This window comes from Eucyclogobius newberryi, unplaced genomic scaffold, assembly GCF_026437365.1.
Source record: "Eucyclogobius newberryi isolate DKJ021-1_F unplaced genomic scaffold, fEucNew1.0.hap1 SCAF_18, whole genome shotgun sequence".
NCBI lineage: Eukaryota > Metazoa > Chordata > Actinopteri > Gobiiformes > Gobiidae > Eucyclogobius > Eucyclogobius newberryi.
The window spans coordinates 20,742,546-20,763,814 of NW_027315812.1; the positions used below are offsets into that span (position 1 = coordinate 20,742,546).

Consider the following 21,269-nt stretch of genomic DNA (forward strand, 5'->3'; position numbering starts at 1 on the left):
AGAAGAAGAAGAAGAAGAAGAAGAAGAAGAAGAAGAAGAAGAAGAAGAAGAAGAAGAAGAAGAAGAAGAAGCAGGTGTCATCATACTTGTATACTTGTTTTCGGGGCGAGAGGAAGTGGAGAAGACAAAACACCAAAGAATAAGAAGATGGGGAGGAGGAAGATGTACAGGATCTCATGTGCTTTGAACTTGTGGGCTTTGAACTGAAGAATGAAGTCTAAGAATAAGAATAATTAAGAATAAAGTATTGTGTTAATGTAACACTTGGATACCAGCCGCCATAAAACACCAGAGAAGAAGAAGCAATTCGATGATCATGGCAACTGTTCAGGATATGGCCACGCATTACGCAGTCACTCGCAATGTCTTCTTGCCATTGCACAGCTTCTAGTTATTATTATTATTTATAATATTATTATTGTAATTATTATTATTTCCAAGAAAGAAATGTAATTAACTTTGTCAATGCAAATTAATACAAAAATGTAATGTAAGTAGAATCCTATTTTCTATATTATTATTATTATTATTATTATTATTATTATTATTTAAATACAATGCACAATCAATAGGTTAATGACAGAGATAGCCATGGTATAATATAATATACCATATTAGATCATCTTTTATTGTCCACACATGGGGAAATTTCATTGTTGCAACGCAGGTAGATACAGAGGAAAACATATACGAAGTTTAAAAAACACTCTTAATAGAAGAACTCTTATAAACAAAAACTCCTATAGACAAAACATCTCATTTCCTATTAAGGAATGGAGGGGGAAAATAAATAAAGATAAAAATAAAATAAATAAAGATAAAGATAAAATAAAAAACAGCTAGCGTAAGACAAGATAATACTAATAATAATGGTAAAATAAACACTCTTATTTTCATCAGTTATATGCACATGAATGTGACACGATTGCGCCATAGGCGTAGCCTAATTGATCAACTCTTTTGGATGAATATAAATGTAGTCCATAAATTAAAATTACGCAATCCATTGCATTCCTAATATATGTCCACGCTCAAATACTGGAGCGGCTATCCCTTCAGTATTTGTTTAAAAACAAGCTTGAGAACCACTGTTTTAATCGGTTCTAAATCATCGCCTTTCTCTATCATGCGAGTAACATTCCCCGTGGGCCACCGTCCCTCCACCTCAGAGTGGGTGGGCTGCAGCGGCTTGGATTGGATTGGCGTGAACCATTATCCAATCCACTTTGCAACAATACCGGAAGCGGATGCAGTTCATTCCTCTTGTGTTGTGTTCATTTCTATTGAGGGGAAGAAAATTCGTTTGGACTTTATTTGTTGAAATCTAAGGCCTTATCTGAAAAGATAAAGGTAAACGTTTCTTTGGTTGTTTACTTTTCGTTGAAATTCTTTTTCGTTATTTGAACGCTGTCAAAGGACACGGGAAAACGCCTCGTGAAGTTAGCTATGTTTGTGCTTAGCTTTAGTGCTAACTTCAGTGCTAACGTCAACAAAATCACATTACATACATCGGTTTGACAACAACCTGTCACCTCACGAATACATTCAAATTATGATTCAATGTTGGCAGGCTACTGGAGGTATTTGTATTAATGAATGCAGGTTTTATTTACTGGCAGCTGCTGAGTCATTAGCTAGCTAACTTGACCGGCTGCTAGCTCAGTGGGAATTGAAATGAATTCCCACGTATTTCCCCGTATGATAAATACGTTGCTTTTGTCTTCTTCCTTGAGGGTGATTTACTATAGTGCTCCGGCTATGAACGTTTTTGCGAATGTGATAGCATCGTTGTGTTCTTTTTCACTCACTTTTCTTTTCTTCCAGCACATTGTGGCAGCCTTACAATCGGTTGATGGAAACAGTCAAACATGTTTAGTTTTGAGGGAGATTTCAAGACAAGACCTAAGGTATCACTGGGAGGAGCAAGTAAAAAGGTGATTGGCATTTTGTTTAAAATTATCATGATTTCATTCTAAGGAACTGTATGTAGTCTTACTGTTTCAAAAAAGGTATTGCAATATTAACTGAAGATGGGTTGCCAGTGCCTTAACCTGTATAGAGAACATATACAAGTGTTTGTCCTTCTCGGCATGTGGACAGTCCATTCTTTTTGTTCAGCTCAGAACCTCCAGAATTCCAGGCTCACTGAGCTGCTGAGGCTGCACTAGCACTCATTCATGATTGGTGCAGGTTGTGACCATTCAAATCAGAGAGAAAACATGGATGGAAAACACTGGATTTCAGCTTTGAAACTGGCAAATCAAACGTGAGACTCGTAGGCTCATTCTGCTTTTTCACCTTGAGAACCAAAATGCCAAATTCTAACATCAACAACATGGACATCATGTCTGATGTTTTTGAATTAAGAATAAGTGAGCATTACAATTGTTTCGGCCGTAAGGATAGCTTCCTGATTTGAAGGATTTGGCATGGCAATGGTCCTACAAATCAAAGCATATATTTTGAATGGGAAAATGTTCTCACAAAATCCTTCAAACAAGGAGGATATAATTTGAATATTTGATTTGAACTGTATCTGGGGACACGGGTAAGTTGTGTGTATGAAATTTTGAATAATAATCTTCCATACTATTCCTTTTGAACTGATCTCGATATACATACATTTTAAACCCAATTTATTAATATGTAATCTTGTATTAATGTCTGTATTGTTCAGGAGGAGAAGGCATCTTTGCTGCACCGCACTCAAGAAGAAAGAAGAAAGAGAGAGGCAAGTGTTTAGTGCTTTAACAGAATTTTATTGTATTATCTCAGGGCTGTGGTCACCTGTGTCCTTTGATTCTGTGATTAGGATGAACGAAAACGGTTGAAGAATGCAATTATCATCCAATCATTTATACGCAGATATCAAGATCTAAAGCGACAGGTACAGGTTATCTTATATTACCATATTGTGATATTGTGTGCCAATTCAATTAAAAAAACAATGACTCTTCCTTGCAGTATGCTTTTCAAAGAGCCTGCTTTGATGAGTGTGTCAACCAGACACAGGCACTGGGTTCACAGTTTGTTTTAGACGGTCCAAGTCTTTGCCTCTTATCAAGACGATTAATATTTTTCTACAGACAAAGTACGGATGCTCAACGATTGGTAAGAATAGTCCATACTTTGTCTTGCCTTCATGTTTAATGCAAATTAATGAGTCTTAACTCTTTCTCTTGGACCGTGCAGATATGGCTGGGCCACAATTTGATAAAACACAACAATCAGTTTGTTAAACTGCTGGTGGGCCCATATAAGCAGACGTGTGTTTTTCAAATCAAGAGAATCCTTGCCTTCTGCTGCAGGTTAAAAAAAGGAATATTTGGGCTATTTTTATTGTGTAACATGCTGACTTTGTGAATGTTTTGCAGACTACTGCAAAGTTGTGGCGACGACGGTTTAAATGTGGCAGTGCCCATGCGAATCCTAGAAATTTTTATTTCAGACAAAACCTATCTTGCTGTTATTCCTGATGCTAACTGTGTAGCTTCATTACATGAGCAGATTTTGCACTATATTGTTCAGAAAGGTAAGTTCCATCACTCACACTATTGTATAGTAATACATCAGTTTAGTTATCTATATATGGTTTTGACTTATAACATTCTTTTAATTAACAATTTTCTATTCTAATGCTTGTGTCAAACTTCAAATGATTTAAAATGTATTAACAATGTGGATCTCACATTACATCATAAGATTCTGAAATGTATTAAGATTTGAGCAATTACATTACTATTGTTGAGATTTGGACTATCTAGTTGGAATAATAAAGCAATTTTTTTTGTATTCAATAATTTGTCATTTTAAATGCAATCTATTGAGTTTGAGTTATATTAACTTAATATTTGCTTTAACTGCATTTTAGGATACTACAGGTCTCTGTACGCTCTTGCTAATCACAGACTACCCACCTGTCTGGAATACAGTGACACGCCGTCTATCCCTCTGGCAAGCACACTTTTGGAGCACATCATCAAACCTCTGCACTTTACTTACTCCTCCTGCACAACAAACGCAAGGTACAATTTCATAAGGGATAATGCATGTAGCTTTGCTTTAGTTTCATATTAATAATATTTATAGTTTTTTTTTTTTTTATAGCAAATCCTACCGGGACTACTGAGGCGTAATACAGTCTTTTTGATAGTTATTCTCATCTATCTATCTAAAGGTCAATTTACATTTAACTATAATTATTCCTCGGCCTGATGAGACAAACTAGAGCAGTTTTCCCTCCAGTCAGTAAGTTGCTTCACGACCAATTTACAACAAGCCATAAAGGGCCCTTGGAGTCGCTTACACGTCAGAGTGCAGAATGTCTGACTATTTGTCTTCAGTTAGACACATTCTCAGTAGCAAACAGCGAGTTGACTGTGAGGCGGGAGTGTGATTAACTTGTGTAACTTGTGTAAACTTTAGTTCGAACAGCCAATTATCTCCTCTGACCCACCAGATGTGAGTTACTGAGACACAAAGCAACTGTGTTTAGAAGGGAAATATTTGTTCCCGTAGCTAACCCAGTCCGAGTCATTTAAACCCACAGGAACATCAGTTGGTGCTATAGATTCTTTGAGAATGTGAAACGTATTTATTAAATCTGTTTTCTATATTTCCACTTTTCAGGCAATTTGTGTTTGCGGCCTTTACGGAGGAGTTTATCTCTGCGCCTTTCACCGAACAGATTTTTCACTACTTCATCCCGGCGTTGTCAGACCCTCACGTGTCATTCCCATTTGAGGCCTTCCTTAGCTCTCTTAAGGCATCTGTACACTCTTCGTCATCTGCTCACAGCCAGGCCCCGTGGATTCTCTACTTTGTTCTTTCTGCTGGAGAAAATTGCTTAGGTTGGTGGTACATTGTAATCTTTTCAGTTTTTGTACTTCCCCAAATACTTGAATGGTTCTTGCGGTTGTATGGTGGCAGGCTCTCTGTCAGAGGATGGTCTGCTCCTTTACCTGCGAGCCCTACAGACTCTTCTGCCCTTACTGCCGGTGTCCGAGAGCTTCCACAGGCCCGAGGTGAACAGTGACTCTGAAGATGAGGATGATGCTGGCATGTGTCTACCGCCCAAGCAGGTAAACCCTCCGCTTTGGTTTACTCTGCAATGAACCAAATTTAACTCGGATCAGTATCCCATGCTATGATCATGGTTTGGATTGCAATAATACATTTTCTGATATTATTATTAAGTTTGTGTGTGTGTGTGTGTGTGTGTGTGTGTGTGTGTGTTTTGTCTTTTATTAGGATGACAGCCGAATCTCAGTACAGCTCATTACAGAAAAGTGTGTGCATAAGCTGGACACTAAGCAGCAGACAAACACTCTTCTCAACCTGGTGTGGAGGGACTCTGCTAGTGAGGAGGTCTTCACCATGATGGCATCGATCTGTCACACGCTGATGGTCCAGCATCGTCTCATGGTGCCCAAAGTCAGGTACATGAGAATTAAAGATGGACTGTAGAGAAGGAACCAGCTTTATGATTATGATTCTTATAACGTTCATTTAGTGTTCAATCAACAATGCTGTGAGTTGGTAAATAGCAACTGACTGATGAAGAGGAGAGCAGTATCTTTATGCGTGTCCATGCTGTAATCAATGATGTAAATAACCCAGAGAGGCAGACAGTTATCTGTGGCCTGCACTGGTGGCATTTACAACCGGCAGAGGAAGCGGGGATGTCAGGGAAGCAGTCAGTCTTGGATACAGGCAATTACCTCTCCTCAGGTTGATTACATTAGAACCAGGAAGTCAGAGGTGGTAGAGGGGGTGGGGCAGCTGTGACTGACAAGAGGTCATCAGACTGTGATTCATTGATAGTCCACATTCACTAGATAATTATTAGTTCAGCTGCTACTACTTGCTTGTTATGTTTAACCCAGATGAAAATGTCTTGTTAATTACTGCTGTTAGGAAACGATGTGGGCAGGCAAAATATGTTTTTGCTAATATATCCTAATCTCTGTGGATATCGGCTCATTTTACAGTTTCGCTCTTTCATGCACTTTTACCATAAATCCTACCCTTCGTCTTCCATCATTATTGGATATCTGTACAAAATAATTAGCTCACTGAGAAACATTAATCACTGCAGAAGTGGACGGGATAGCTTTACAAGAGGCTAAGGGGAGCAAATTGCATCCTTGTCTTGATTTACTGCTCTAAAGCAAAAAAAGTCTGGCCAGTGGTCCAGCATGCTGCCTTTTAATAAATATGTAAAATGTCTCATGAAATGGCACTCCTCAAAAATTGATTTTTTTAATGGATTTGCTGTTAGTTCATTGAAGTTTTGTGGTAATTGGTAATTTAACTTAAACGGTAATCATGTTCCTTTACTGAGATCCTTTCATTCGTTATTAACATGTTTAGGTTTCATCTAAATATGTTTTAGGTTTGTTTTACCATACAATGCTTTTTCTTGTTACGCTTTTGAGACAATGTTCTCTACAGTTTGTTGTACATCTAAAATGTTAGATGGGCATATACTTAGAAAAGAGAACACAGCTTTATAGTGCAACAAAATGAAATGATGTGGCTGTGAATCATCAAGTAGCTTTTGCACACACATGCACACACAAGCTTTTGATGTCTTGACTTTGTTTATTAGTAGTTCATTTTGTGATTGAAATGGGGGTTTGGGTTCTCCCAGGTTGTAAATCAGTATGTCAGCTGGCATTTAGTGCTTTGTTTCCTATTTCAATCAAACACCCGCATCACTTGTTATGAGCCCACAGCACTAGCACTTTCCTCTCTCCTGAGCCTTGTAGCGCTGACAGATGGTGTGCGCTCAGCGCAAACCATTTTTCAAGACAAATGTTGGTTGTCTGCCACCCTAGTACTATATCTCATTTGCATAGGATTACAAAATTACATTTGCATTTGGATGAAAACTTGAGCCCTGATTTAAAAAAAAAAAAGTTTTCTAAATGCAGTATATAAAAAGCTTTTTTTAAATGCAGTATAAACATGTTTTTTAAATGTAGTATATAATCTCACACATATGATGGCTTTTGGCCCTTAACTATTTGATTAGTTGTGATTGGCAGGTGACATCTTTAGCACTGCCATCTATTACACATATACATCCATACCTATGGATGTATATGTGTAATAGATGGCAGTGGGTACATGCAGACCCACTTAATTTTTTCTTTTAGCTTGTTCTCGACATTATTGTTTGGACTTGGCCTTTGTGTGAAGAGGGATGCGATTTAAAAGTACACAAATGGACATAAACCTGAACAAAGAGGTGCTTCACACCTTGGTGCCACAGCCTCATTGAGTGCAGTGCTTCTGTGGCCAGGTTTGTGAGGCCACCTTAGAGTTATCATTCAATTGACTGAGTGTGGGCACATGCTGGAACCGAGGGTCAGAGCGAGGACTAAGCCACCCCTCCTCCTCAGTCCTCCATTGTCTTGCACCCTAGCCATTAAGTTAAATGGGGCTCCAGCAGGAAGCCAGAGGGCTGTTTATGACCCGAGCTGGGTACCCTTGCCAACAACTAGTTTACTAATGGAAGGTGCCTCACCTAAATAAAGCTTAATGGCTCATTTAATCCCTTCTCTTGCCCCACAAAGTATAAAGGGGCGAAAAGACCCACAATATCTATGAAGGAAATGCTGGTTAACAATGCCATCAGTTTCATTCCTCTTTTACGCATGTCTCCTGTTTAACGAGGCAGAGTTTACAATTTGTACATTGCAGACAAATTGGCTGAAAGTACTTTTACTGTATTTCAGGCTGATTTTATTATTTGAGTGGAATTAGCTTTTTAACATTGTATTAAAATACCTCATTCTTTGCAGGCTTCTGTACAGTTTAGCCTTCACTGCTCGCTTCCTGAGGCATCTGTGGCACTTGATCACTTCTATGACAACAAAAATGATCACAGGGTACGGCATATGGCAAACAAAAGTTTTTTTTTTTTTTATATTGCTATGAATGTGACCGGCTCTTTTGTTTCCACAGCTCCATGGTCCCACTGCTGCAGCTCCTATCCAGAGGATCTCCCATGTCGTTTGAAGACTCCAACCGCATCATTCCCATTTTCTATCTCTTCAGTTCTCTCTTTAGCCACTCCCTCATCTCAGTGCATGACAGCGAGTTTTTTGGGCATGAAATGGAAGGTAATTCAGACATGTGAATGCATTTGTAGCTCATATATGAGAATTATGTATAAATGATTTTTTGTTTTTCTGAACAGGTCAGACACAGTCCTCCATGATGCCCTTCACACTGTCCGAGCTTGTGACTCTGTCTCGCTGCCTCAGAGATGCGTGTTTGGGCATTATCAAACTAGCATATCCCGAGACAAAGACAGAGCACCGTGAGGAGTACATGGCAGCCTTCCGCAGTGTCGGTGTCAAAACCAACACAGAAGTTCAACTGAGAATCCAGGCTGAACAAAAGAGCTGGGTGCAGCTTTTTAAGGTGAGAAGAACAAAGACTGCATTTCTCTGCTAATTGTGTTTTTAGAAGCATTGTTCGTTTTGCAAAAATCACTCAAAGCTGAGTGAAAGTCAAGCTGGTGTTGTGGATAGCCACTTTGCAGGTCAACTAATGTGTAGGCATTTACTAGCACTAGCAGTACACTGTAATAACCTAGCTTTTGAACATCATTTACCCCTGGGCAGCAATGGAAACTACAATTGAGAAACTTGTTTTTAAGAGAGGGATTTAAATGTGAACACCAGTGCTTTGGGAGAAGGTGGCAAATACACAAAGAGCACCTAGGGAATTTTCATAAAAGATCCGCTCACAGGCCTCTTGTCAGCTAAAATGACCCATTAAAGAACTGGGAAGCGGGGAAATGCATTTTCCAAATTGAACGTCGGGATTTACAGTCCGTTTAAAGCTGCTGACCCTTAACACGCTAATGTTTGGACCGTGTCATCAGCCGTCCCTCCCATCTTTTATCACCTCTATTGTCGAGCTATCTATTTAATTGAAAGAAGTTAATTGAATGAAAATGATCAACTAAGCTTGTATTAATATTGCTAATGGAACTTTCTTCTTGGCCATGTTTGGAGAGCTATGTCACCCAGGAGTTTGGGAAAGGCCCATTAAGGCGTGCACTTAACCCGATGGGCTAATTAAGGAATGCTTATTCATTTCTAGAGTCGGGGGGTAGGCCAGCTTCAAACCCATTGCCATCTGCTTTTTACATCATTTTGCACTTGCTATTATTGCAGACTCTAGTTGCCTTCTGGTGATTTCCAGGGATTGATGGTTACTTTATGAAAATGATGTGCTTTAGGTAAGAACGTTTCGATTGAAACAATCTACCTTACGTATTATATGGAAATGGACTGCAATAACTACAAAGCTCCTCTTTCAATTCCTCTTGCAATGACATACGTGAGGTTATTCACTGAAAGTTTGGCAACTAGAGTTCGCTTTTATACCCTTGGCAGCTTCCAAAATTTGCTTGGGAGGCGAGGCACACCCGTGCTGATTCTCCCACCTAGATTGCTTTGTGACATAAACTTGATTTGTTTACAGAAGACCTTCAAAGCATTGTTAAAAAATATTTCTATAGAACAGTCTGTACACCGCACAAGTAATAAACATGCATGCACATCGAGGAACACAGCTGACCCCTTTTTTAATCCTCCAAATTAATCTTTTCGTTAAATTCTGGAAAAAAAAATCCTGTGTCATCCATTTTGTTAACAAACATCACAGTTCAACCTAAAACATGTACAATAGGTAAAATCCTCCAGATACAGTAATCCTGACCAAGCCTAACGCAAAGATCTGGGAATGGGTCCCTCGAGCGCTGCACTGCAGCGACCTCTGCCCCTGACAGGTTGATCCAGCAGCATTGAAGAATTGGTCAAATGCAGAGAACGGATTTTCCTTCGGGGACATTAAAGTGTACCTTAACCTGCTGTGACATCTGCCTGTTTGATCCACCACAGGTCATCACTAACTTGGTGAAGATGATCAAAGCTAGAGACATTAGACGTCCATTTTGTCCAGCGGGCCACTGGCTTTCTGAAGAGGGAAACATCCGGGCAGACAGGGTATGTTCTGCTGTTGGCTTTTTTCCTGTTATATATTTTGTTGTCACATCATTCTTTGTTTTCACAGGTCACCCAACTGTATGTACCTTCTGCAAGAAATGTGTGGCGCACTCGTCGGATGGGTCGCATTGGACCACTACAGTCTACGCTGGATGGTAAGGTTCATAGGCCCATGTCTTACCAATTATTCTGCCAAAAGTGCCATTGGCATTGGTCCACTACATTTTGATGCCGCTGATCTTGTAAATGTAAATCTGGATTTAGCTCTGGTACAATCTCAAAGTGGCTATGGTTAGGCCAAGAAGAAAAAATGGTGTGTTTCTGGTAACCTGACCGACCTGGATTTCAAAATAACGAAAACCCGAGCTTAAACATTTTATTGCATATTTACTGGCCGTACGTTTCGAGAATGTCAAATTGTGAGAGCAAATCCAAAAACTGCGGGGGGGGGGAATCATCAGTGGGGATCGTAAGATATGAAAATCGCTGCACTTTTGATAAGTTTCGTTTTAGGTACGGGTGCATCTATGTTTGCGCGAGAAATCTGCGCAGATGCTCTATTTGGGCAGCGTGCAGACTGGCTGCCATGACCGGGGCGATATGCACGCCCGGTGTTTCAGCAGTGATGTTATTTGGCGTAACTGTCAAAGTGCTCACATCATCAAGTGACAATAAGAAAAATAGTGAACGTAGAAGTCTAAGACATTTTTCGACCACGGCGCGGGGGCAGCAACTATTTAGTAATTAGTTGTCTGCTAATGGCTCTTTTCCTATGGTTTGACTAGTATAGATGTAGAAAACTATTTTATTCAATACCTGCATACCAATAAGGCCACTTCAATGCGAAGCTTCTGAGAAAAGAAAACTGTCAGCAAAATAGATTTGCGAGGATTTAAAAATATGTTTAAAAAAATTATTTGAAAAAAAATCCAGGTAGGTCGGATTTTTTTAATGTTACCGGAAACTCACTATTTTTTTTTTTTTACCTTAATGTTAAACCTGCCAGTGATAATACAGAGGCCCCGATGAGAATGATCACACACTGCTCCAGTCAAAATATCCGATTGAACAAAGCTACCAGTTCTTTCAGGGTGGTTTAAGGGTTAATTGCTGAAAAAATGCGTGCATTTGTCTTTTTATATCCCTTAAAGGGCAGAATGTAAAATGCACACAGTATACTGTCCAAATGGGCCATTTGTGAAAATAATGATTTGGTTTATTATTGTCTGGATCATTTAACAGATTCTTACACGGCTGTGACGACAAGCTGATAACAATGTGTGTATGATCTGCCTAATGCCACTTAAAGGCTGTATGGGATAAATTCAATTAGTGTAAAAGTACCTGATGAACCCAACCACATCTGGTGTATGTGTTTGTCTAGCCTTTTCTCATTTCCTTTAATGGACAGACTTGGGGCTGATGAATGAGCTTTGTATTGACCACCACACTGCCATATTTCTTCTTAAAGGTGAAACCCTGATGGGGAAATGCAGATCAGTTTGACTAATTGAGCAGAATAATTGAGTTAAAGTGGGTGCAAAGTGAGCTTACCAAAGAAAACGGCTTAGTTATTGTGCTGGCTGTGATTTGACCCAAAACAAACATCAAGTGTGCAGTCCAGTAACTTGTCGGGATTGAACTATTAAATTATATATAAAAAAAGATAACGGCACGTAAACATGTTGAAAATTTGATCTGATAAAGCATTTCACATTTGTGTTCCTTCAGTTGGTTTGGAGCCTCCACAGCTGTCGGTGTCAGAGGAGCGGAACTTGGCCATCCTGACAGAGCTTCCGTTTGTGGTTCCTTTTGAGGAACGAGTCAAGGTACAGCCAGAGGTGGACTGGACGATGATTGAGTAACTTAAACGTGAATACAATTTGTTGATGTTGGTGTGACGTCTGTTCTCCAGATCTTCCAGAGGTTAATCTTCGCAGACAAACGGGATAAACAAGGGGACGGGCCATTTCCTGATGGCATCAATGTCACCATTAGACGTAACTACATCTATGAAGACGCTTATGATAAACTCTCTCCAGAGAATGGTAAGTGTCATTGTCATTTCATTGAAAATAAGACAAAGTATTAAGGTTAAGATTCTTTCCAGAATTGGGTTTATGTGTATGTATTACATGTGAGTGATGCATAATTGGGATTCTGATCATTATAATGCACCACATAAAAGCAGAGTCAATTATTTTAAGTCACCTCTTTTGTGCTTGGATTTAAAAGGGCACTTCAGTGCGGCAATCTGATTAAAAAGAGTAGTAGGAGACCTGGAGTGAAGACATGATCTATATCATTTAGATGTCTATACGTTATAGCTGCTGTGATTTATCACTATTCATGAATTATTCTGAGAGATGACCTCTTACTGAATTTGATTTGAATATTCCAGAGGTCACCCAAACAATATGAACTGACGTTGAGAAAGGGTTTATATTACTATCGCTAATTTAAATTTTGTTTGTAAATAATTGCCCGCAACAATTGGAGCCAATATTTCAAAACGAGTAGAAATTTTGTGTAGTGTTAAAATGTGTCTGATTTATTAGATGGATAGAGCCAAAGCAGCAAACAGTGGGTGTCTCTTGCTAGAGGATAGCTTCTATTTTTCTCCTCATGCAGCTGTCCAACTGTCCAGTGACATCCCGACCACTGACCCTGCCCTTTTTACAATGTTACCCAGCCTCTTAGTTTTGGGAGAGCTGTTATTTCCCCAGCAAACGGCAGCATACAAAAGAACCGCAGCCACAACAGCCTGGTAAAACGTAGACCGCATATCACTGTACACATCAAAGACTTGAGACGATAAAGTTCGCTCTGGCTTTTTGTGATTAAGTGATCATACTGTTTCAGCATTCTGTAATTTTCCCATTTGTGCATGTGTAAATGACATACATTTAGCATAAAATCCAATTCTTTTTCCTGCAGAACCAGACTTGAAGAAGCGTATCCGTGTTCACTTGCTGAATGCTCATGGTCTGGACGAGGCGGGGATCGACGGCGGAGGAATCTTCCGAGAGTTTCTCAATGAGCTGCTCAAGTCGGGCTTCAACCCCAACCAGGGCTTCTTCAAGACCACCAATGAGGGGCTTCTGTACCCCAGCCCCACTGCACTGATGCTGGTCGGAGACTCCTTTACCAGACACTACTACTTTCTAGGGAGGATTCTTGGAAAGGTAACGGCTACTACGCACATCTTTATTAGATGATAGACTTGTATGGGCCTCACATAATATACAGCCTGTAAGTTTAAATGTCTCATGTCATTCATCTATGCATTTAAGAGAAAGCTTAATGTTCAGGGCTTATTTTCCATAGTGCGTAATCTGTTGATGCCATCGGGTTTCTGCCCCGCTCTTCCTTTGATGACACTATTTATTAGAGCCTAATGTTTCTAAATCATCCTTAATGTATGTGGTAGTGATTGTTTATCAAGATGCTCTCTTTATGGGGAGGGGGCTATTACCTGAAACAGAGAAGAATTACCTCATGACATGCGGTCCTCTCTCAATTAAGGCTTCCATTAGCCGATGATTCCTGCCTCTTGTTTGTATAGTGATTGCATTTGGCTGCCCCTAAATCAGCAGCCTCACACAGACAGGACATAAATAAGAGCTCAAAGCATGTGGTAATAGCATTTTGATCTGTTTTACAGTCAACAACATCCAAGTCTTATCTCTGTTGCTTTGCCCAGGACAATCCTGTACGCATTGTGCAGTGTCAAAGCTCCTCCTTCCACACGTCCTTTTTGTTGTGTTTGACTGTGATAAATGATCCACTGACTCTCCGCCCATGTGCCTCCAATACCCTGCACTCCTCAGCTAATGGTTCAGGCAATTAGGTCAGGGGAAATGAATTTGAATTTGACTTTCAATTAACCCTTTCTTAAGTTCTTTTTTTCTCAATAAAAATGGCCGTTTGAGTGGCCATTTAGAAGTGTGTATTGATGTTTGTTTAGTGCCTGGATAAAAGGCGAGCGTTTATATAGATTGGGATTGCATCATTGCTGCTGCAGTGGGCACAGTGCGGCTCAAAGGACACAGGAGATTAATATTGTTAATTAATGTTCGAGGCGTGCCATTGTTGTGGAGGTGATGTATTACAGGCAGGAGTGGCTTGTCTGGAGTACTCACTGAAATGGGATTGAGCATCAGAATAGAGGCCGGTCGTCATTCCTCTTCTTCACTTGTCCACCCAGCTGACAGGAAAGATTTAAGTCACAAAATGGCAAGACATGAAATGGATCTCTTCCCCTTTATAACAAGTCTGCTGATGGATATATATGCTTCTATCTGGATTCAAACATTGTCAAGAACCTGCATTCCCATATAGTACAACCCTTGTGAGTTGGTTTCAGTGTCTCATTTATCTCTCATTAGCTCAAACCCCACAACCTTTCCATCATTTATGGCTCTTAATTTGAGCTACAGAGATCTTTGTAGCCTCCCTCCACTCAAAAATTACATTTTGCACCATTTTTCTCACTAGAGTCTTGAGTTGACAGTTACTTTTAGGAGTGCAAGGTTGGAACCTTTGATTGATGGAGATGTGTTTGAAAGGCATTATAATTTTATTGATTCTTAATGTTGTAAATTAAGTAATTTATTTGGCAGCTAACAGAATGCACCTGAAATGTTGTTGGCATTTATTCCACCTGATGGTGCTGCGATCTCCTTTAATTGCGTTGCCACTGCACTCACTTATATTAAAAGGCCCAGGCCATAATAATTAATTCCTCCCAGCCTAAGTAATTTTGGCACAATTTCTGGCAATAAACACTCATAAATTAAGTGTGTGCACCATTGAAAAAATAAGGCTACAGTTTTTTTCCATACACTTATTGCTGCCTCTTCCCGGCACAAGTGTTATTGATAGGTTTCAAGGGGCCATGACGCGCATATGGTCTGAAACGAGCTGTGGGCCACTAGAGAAATACTAAGTGGATTATTTTGCATAAAAAATAGACATTGTTTCAAGTTGTGCAATTAACCTGTGTTTAGAAAATAGCTCTGATTTATGCGTGCGTGTGTGTTTTAAGATGCGTGCATTATGGAAATCTGTGAGATTTATAATCCATTTAGCTGATGTGGTCAGGGTTTTAGTGCCATCATTTATAAAGACTTGTATATTTTAATGCCTCCACCCAGCTCTTTTTTTGACCATTCTACTACATTAGCTTTTGGTTTTATGAGTCACCTGCATGCATCTGGCTCTTAATAGCTTCAAGGTCAAGGTGAGAATTGGCATTTATAAAGTTTGAGCTGTAGGCAACACAAGCCTGTGCAGAAGAGCCGATCTTACTGTGTAAGTCTACACTGTCTTTCATCACTGCAAAGAAATGTGTAGAATATTTTAACTTTTAGTTTTGTTTGTATTCATGGTGACATGGCAGTTCTGATCGAGTTCCCTTTTCACCCAGGCATTATATGAGAACATGTTGGTGGAGCTGCCCTTTGCCAGTTTCTTTCTGTCCAAACTGCTGGGAACCAGTGCTGATGTGGACATCCACCACCTGGCCTCTCTGGACCCAGAGATGTACCGTAACCTGCTCTTCCTCAAGAGCTACGAGGGCGACGTAGAGGAGCTCGGCCTTAACTTCACTATAGTCAACAATGACTTGGGGGAGGCCCAGGTAAATGAACATAAAAAAAGCTAACTCCATCTCGGTACTTCTACATAGTACAATTATTGACCAGTTATCCTTCTTTCACTTTGGTTCTTCTTGCATGAATAATTGATTGCCTTCTTGATGTGGTGATTTTTGCACTAAAAAGATAAAGCACGTCACTGCAGTCTCTGTAAGCTCAGCTGCTGTTGACCTTTCCCTTGCCTTTACCTCAGGAATGATCTGAAACACGCCTGACAGAAGCAGCCTGATGCTCTTAGGCACGTCTGCTCTTTAGCAGAGGTCCAAGAGGACAAGCCGCTCGCACTCTGAGTCACCTGGTCCTAGACCTGCACTCAACCCAAGCCCTGTTTGCTCACGGCTTTGACACGTCTTATTAGCTCTTCTCAAACAACACCTGAAATGGCTGAGTTACAATGTAGCCCGTCTGGTCACAAATAGGCCATCGCAAACACGATAGGGAAAACAATTTGTGAGAGATTAGGCACACACCCGGGAGCAGTTTGCCCTGCATTTGCCCTTGTGAGATAGCCAAAGTAAGCAAGATAACACCAGTAATTCTCTTACATTAGCACATAATCTGAATTGGCTGAAAAGACGAAAACTACATTTTTTACATATCTAAGATCCACATACCGAGAGATTGATTCACTTTGTATATTTTCTACTACATATATTATAAAGTTAGTAGTGTTATGTTTTACATCTAAAATTGATGATATTTAGCAAATTTGTCAAAAGAATGAGATTCAGTCATTTGTAATAGTCATGCGCTTGGGTCTTTTTAATCGAGAGGTCTACGGTCCATCCTCTACGGCACTCCCCAGTGCCGCTCAATGGCAGAGTGGATAGCACGAATCTGGCTCTCGACAGTTTGCTGCAATGTCCTTCCCCGGTTTCATCCCCATTTCACTCACAGTCCTGTCTAATAAATTCCAGATTGTAGCTGCGTAAAACCAAAAAGCAGATTCCCCATGTTACCGGCACCGGCAAGAGGCCCCTGAGGTCCTCAGAGTCCGAGATGGTTCATATGACACTAACATGTCAGAGATATACTTTGAAATCAAAAGTGTCGACCTTTTCTCCTCTCTAATGTGAGCTTGTGCTCCATGTTTTCCTCGCTCGGGCTCATCATAAGTGCTCTGAGAGAGAGAGAGAGGCTTTCCACAGCTGTTCACTGCGTAACGCTAAACCCCCTCTGTATTTTCTAACCCTCGTGTTCTCTCGGACCCACAGATCTAGGAAAACGCCATCCCTCTCCCTCCACACAGCATTTTTTGCGTGTTTGTTTTTGTTGATTTAGATTTAAAACATAAATAGTACAAAAAGAAAAAGTGTTTTTAACCCACGGACTATTTTTGAGGGTAACAAAAGTGTTAACTTGAATAGCATTCTATTGAAGTGTTTACAACGATTCTTTCATAAATCAATAAATGCATATGTTCATTTGTCTTCATTCTAAAAATTCCATGAAACTATTGCATTTTCTGTGGCACCCCGGCACTCACGCTACAGACCCCCTTTTGTGAAAGCCTGTCTAACCTGCTGGAGATAAATGATCATCATATGTTTCAAATGGAGTTGCTCTATAACAAGGATTTTGACGTAATTTAACTTGTTTGATTAAAGTTACTGATTTACTAGAAGCTTTAAGAGGTTTGAAATCACACTGATTCTTTATGAACAGCAGTGAGCACATCTTCTTACGGGCTAACTGCTCCAAAGCTAATGGAAAGAGATCCATGGGCCAAATTGCATTGGACCAGATGTCTATTACTTATCCTGATGCCATTGGGAAACATTTTATTTAACTGTGCTTGAAGAATGTTTTTGTTTTGCCCCTAGCATCCACATCCCTTAAGACATTTTTTTATTTCAGGTAGTTGAGTTGAAAACTGGAGGGAAAGACATTCCTGTGACTACAGTCAACCGCATTACCTACATTCACCTGGTGGCCGACTATAGACTGAACAAGCAGATCAGGCCTCACTGTCTGGCTTTCAGACAAGGCCTCGCCAATGTGGTCAACCTGGAATGGCTGCGCATGTTTGATCAGCAGGAGATGCAGGTATTTTTGTAAAGCTACAGCTTTAGTAGCTCATGTACAATCCAAGCAACAACATGTACAGAACATTTATGTTTTCTAATAGGTGCTGATCTCTGGAGCTTATGTGCCCATTTGTCTTGACGATTTGAAACAGTTCACAAACTACTCTGGTAAGAACAAATAATCTGCATATAAGATGTATGGTTGACAATATTCATTAATTATAATCAAATAACTTGTAATGTCTGCTGTATGTCTGTGCTGTGACTCAACGCTTACAAAAAATATTTTGATGGTTCCTGTTACCGTTGAGCCCGAACAGTAAAAGCTGACAAAGCTGAATGCACTTCTAATTATCATTTGAATCTGTCTCAGGTGGCTACACGGCCACTCACCCCGTCATCCAGATCTTCTGGGAAGTGGTGGAAAGCTTCACAGATGAAGAGAAGCGGAAGCTGCTCAAGTTTGTGACCAGCTGCTCCAGACCCCCTCTGCTGGGCTTCAAGGTATGTTCAGCTGCATATTACTTATCCATTTCTCATACCTGATTTTTGTTGAAGGGATGAAATGTATGCGTTATATCAGTCAAAATGTCTTCCTAAATATTTTATTTCCTCAAGGGGAAAAAAGAGAGATCTAGATAGCTATATGTTTATTTATCAGAATCGTGTGTCAGTCAGGTGACAATGAATAATAATAGCTAAATAAATCGGATAAGGCATGAATTAAAAATAATTAAAAAAAAACCGAATTAATATGGTAAAATATATCAGATATGGCATGAATAAAATAAAAAAAAAATACTAAGATCGTAAAATATATTAAAGGCATGAATAAAATGAAAAAAATACAAATAAAATAAGGTCTTACTACATACACATATAATTTACAAACTGACAAAACAAAATGCACCAAAATGCAAGGGCATCCGTCAGCGGTGCCATCTTGGATAACTTTGGGAAAAAAAAATCATGTTTGTTCTTTTTTTCTTTTGTACCAAAAAGAGCCGAAGAGGCTGCCAATATATTGCAACCGATGTTTAACCGCAGTTTTAGTTGGTAGCGTTTTTATAAATTACAAGTTATTTATTGAAATACCTTGCTGTGCCTGTAGTTTAGACCTCTACAAACATGTTCTAAAATGCATGGGATTTTATATCGGTTCATGTTTCAGTCTTCTCTCAAATATTAATCTTCCTGGAATTGTTTACGATGTGTATTCTGAAAAGAAGATTTTAAACATGTATCACAAGTCTATATATTAATATATGGGGCCGACCTAAACAAAACAAATATCATTTTTGATGTTCTGAGTTTTATGAGAAAAATACAATTTGAATATTGTATGTTATTTTTACATTGGATAGAATTTAAATATTTATTGCTTTTTAATGTAAATTTGTAGTGAATTTTCCAATGTGTGACCACAAAAGTCAGGCTGCAAGACATGGGAGAATAAAAAATAAGTAACGCTTGCAGAAAGCCCTCTTTTACACATTCAAAATTGTGTCACACTAAACGAAATGTTAAGCCCTCAAATGTCAAGTACCCATTTATCTTTTCTTTGTAACTCGGGGCCACCTGTTCTGTCGGAGCACTGCTCGCCTTGCAGTCTAAAACCTGTAGTGTCCTTTGAGAAATGAAGTAATTCATAGATATTGTAGTAATTATTACCTGTAAACGGTCTCGTCTTTTCTAAGCTAAAATAGAAATACAATAACATTTGTGCTTACTAAAATGCAAGCATATGAGCTTGTATAATAAGCTGATATTTAGTATTAAAGCTGTTTTATTAACTGTGTCGCTGATACAGATGAAATGTTGAAATGTTTTGAATTTCTTCTTAAAATCTTTTCTTTCCTCTTTGGGTTGGAGCTGATTGCGCCCCTCCACATTTCATCACTCTGACTTTGGCCTGCGCGCGGGCCCTCCCACTCCCTCGTCTCTGTGCTGGAGAGGGCAGTAATTTGTGGGGGAGTGGCCCCTGACCTGGCCCTCAGTTTGCGCCAGCTAAGGCTTAATTAGCTGTCGTGAAACGGCCCAGGATTCATTAGAGAAGGAATAGCTCTGTCAAGAGAAGCCATTTAAAAAAGATGATGGAAAATATCTTTTTTTCCAAATGATAGCAGTGGTAATGGCACTTTCTCAATAAGCAACGATAGTTTAATACGGTAATTGTCAGAAAAATGGGGTCATTACGGGTAAGTCCCAAAAGAGCAATTTAATCGGGATAGCATGGCCACGAAGCCGTATATGCTAACTTCAAATAGAAGAGTGTCTCTGTTGGCTCGGCGTGTGATGAAAGGGGCCCGTGTCACCTCTACAGATGAGGTGGCCTCATCATCAGGAGGCTTGATTTAAAAAATGCCACATAGACAACATGAAATGACCATTCGTCCAGCCGCTCATCTAAGGGTCAAACGCTAGCCAGTCACCCACTCAGTACCTTTCAAGCGCTAAACTGATTCCCTAAATTTATATTGGCTCTATATGAGGTTAGCTGCTAATGTCTCTCTTTTAACATTTATCCCCTGGTGGAATGTCACACTTATGGCTTCATTGGAATTGCTTTGAACATGGTGCTCTGAAACTAACTCGTCTATCTTCTGTCGGCCACAAAAGGGTCAAAACTTTGAGCTGTAATCAGTGGCAATGCGCTAATAAAGTGCTGAAATGCCTTGTGTGCACAGGAGTTGTATCCGGCCTTCTGCATCCACAATGGAGGATCTGACCTGGAGCGTTTGCCCACTGCAAGTACCTGCATGAACCTGCTCAAGCTCCCAGAGTTCTGTGACCAGCACCTGATGAGGAACAAACTCCTTTATGCCATCGAGTCATCTGCTGGGTTTGAGCTGAGCTGAGGACAGCCAACATTGACCGAAATGTCCACAATATAACTGAGAGGAATAAGACGACTGGTTTGGTGTGTTTGCGTGACTGCCTGTGGACTGAAGAAATGTGCCAGGACTAAGCCGAGTGGAAAGTTTTTATCTGTTAGTTTTAACAATTTTAATGTCAGAATATGTTGGAATAACGGCAATAGTGCAGTACAAGACATTTTAAATGAAATCAAATGGTAGCAGTTGCTCTCTGAGTATTTTCACCAAAGAAAATAAAAAGTGGAAGCATAATTAAGGCAATATATAAATAAAAGCATGGAACATGAAGCCACTTCACGGTGTGTTCAGGGCTGTGGAAGCAAGTGTTCATAGCTCATCATGTAATCACACAGCTCTGTGGTTTTCTATTCGTCACCACTATAATAAGAGTCATGTCCCATACTATAATGGTGCACAGGTCATCTGATGCTACTTGTGGAATTGTTGAGGGAGAAGTGGCTCTGCAGTAATAGATCGGGGGAAGACAAAATAATTATGGATTTGTGAATATGTATATGTTTACTCTTGTATTATTTGTACAGGGTGTCCTTTCTGTTCTCTTTCAAATCTGTTCCCTCAGTATTCTGATGTGAGGACATGAACCCTGACACTAGGACGTGTGAGAGGTGTACCAACAAACAAAAAGGTGTGAATAAACCTGTTCTTTTTCATTTTTCCCCC

The 21,269-nt window shown here is 39.8% G+C and overlaps 1 protein-coding gene across 1 annotated transcript; it reads left to right on the forward strand.

The window, feature by feature from the left end:
* The first annotated feature begins 1,217 nt into the window (after nt 1-1,217).
* Nucleotides 1,218-21,259, forward strand: ube3c (ubiquitin protein ligase E3C). The gene is made up of 24 exons (XM_072450954.1): nt 1,218-1,350; nt 1,825-1,934; nt 2,678-2,731; nt 2,813-2,887; nt 2,965-3,111; nt 3,193-3,308; nt 3,375-3,532; nt 3,872-4,025; nt 4,630-4,850; nt 4,930-5,081; nt 5,251-5,438; nt 7,809-7,895; nt 7,972-8,129; nt 8,207-8,433; nt 9,924-10,028; nt 10,096-10,183; nt 11,760-11,857; nt 11,944-12,076; nt 12,966-13,213; nt 15,457-15,669; nt 17,543-17,731; nt 17,814-17,880; nt 18,086-18,216; nt 20,400-21,259. Exons 2-24 carry the CDS (start codon nt 1,869-1,871, stop codon nt 20,568-20,570), a joined length of 3,246 nt encoding a protein of 1,081 aa, XP_072307055.1. The 5' UTR covers nt 1,218-1,350; nt 1,825-1,868; the 3' UTR covers nt 20,571-21,259.
* The last annotated feature ends 10 nt before the right edge of the window (nt 21,260-21,269 follow it).

Excerpts from the sequence above, each read along its gene's own strand:
- ube3c (XM_072450954.1), top strand. The coding sequence starts at position 1,869 with ATGTTTAGTTTTGAGGGAGATTTCAAGACAAGACCTAAGGTATCACTG. Across the intron at positions 17,732-17,813 it reads TTGATCAGCAGGAGATGCAG|GTGCTGATCTCTGGAGCTTA; the intron begins GTATTTTTGTAA and ends GTTTTCTAATAG. Across the intron at positions 18,217-20,399 it reads CCCCTCTGCTGGGCTTCAAG|GAGTTGTATCCGGCCTTCTG; the intron begins GTATGTTCAGCT and ends TTGTGTGCACAG.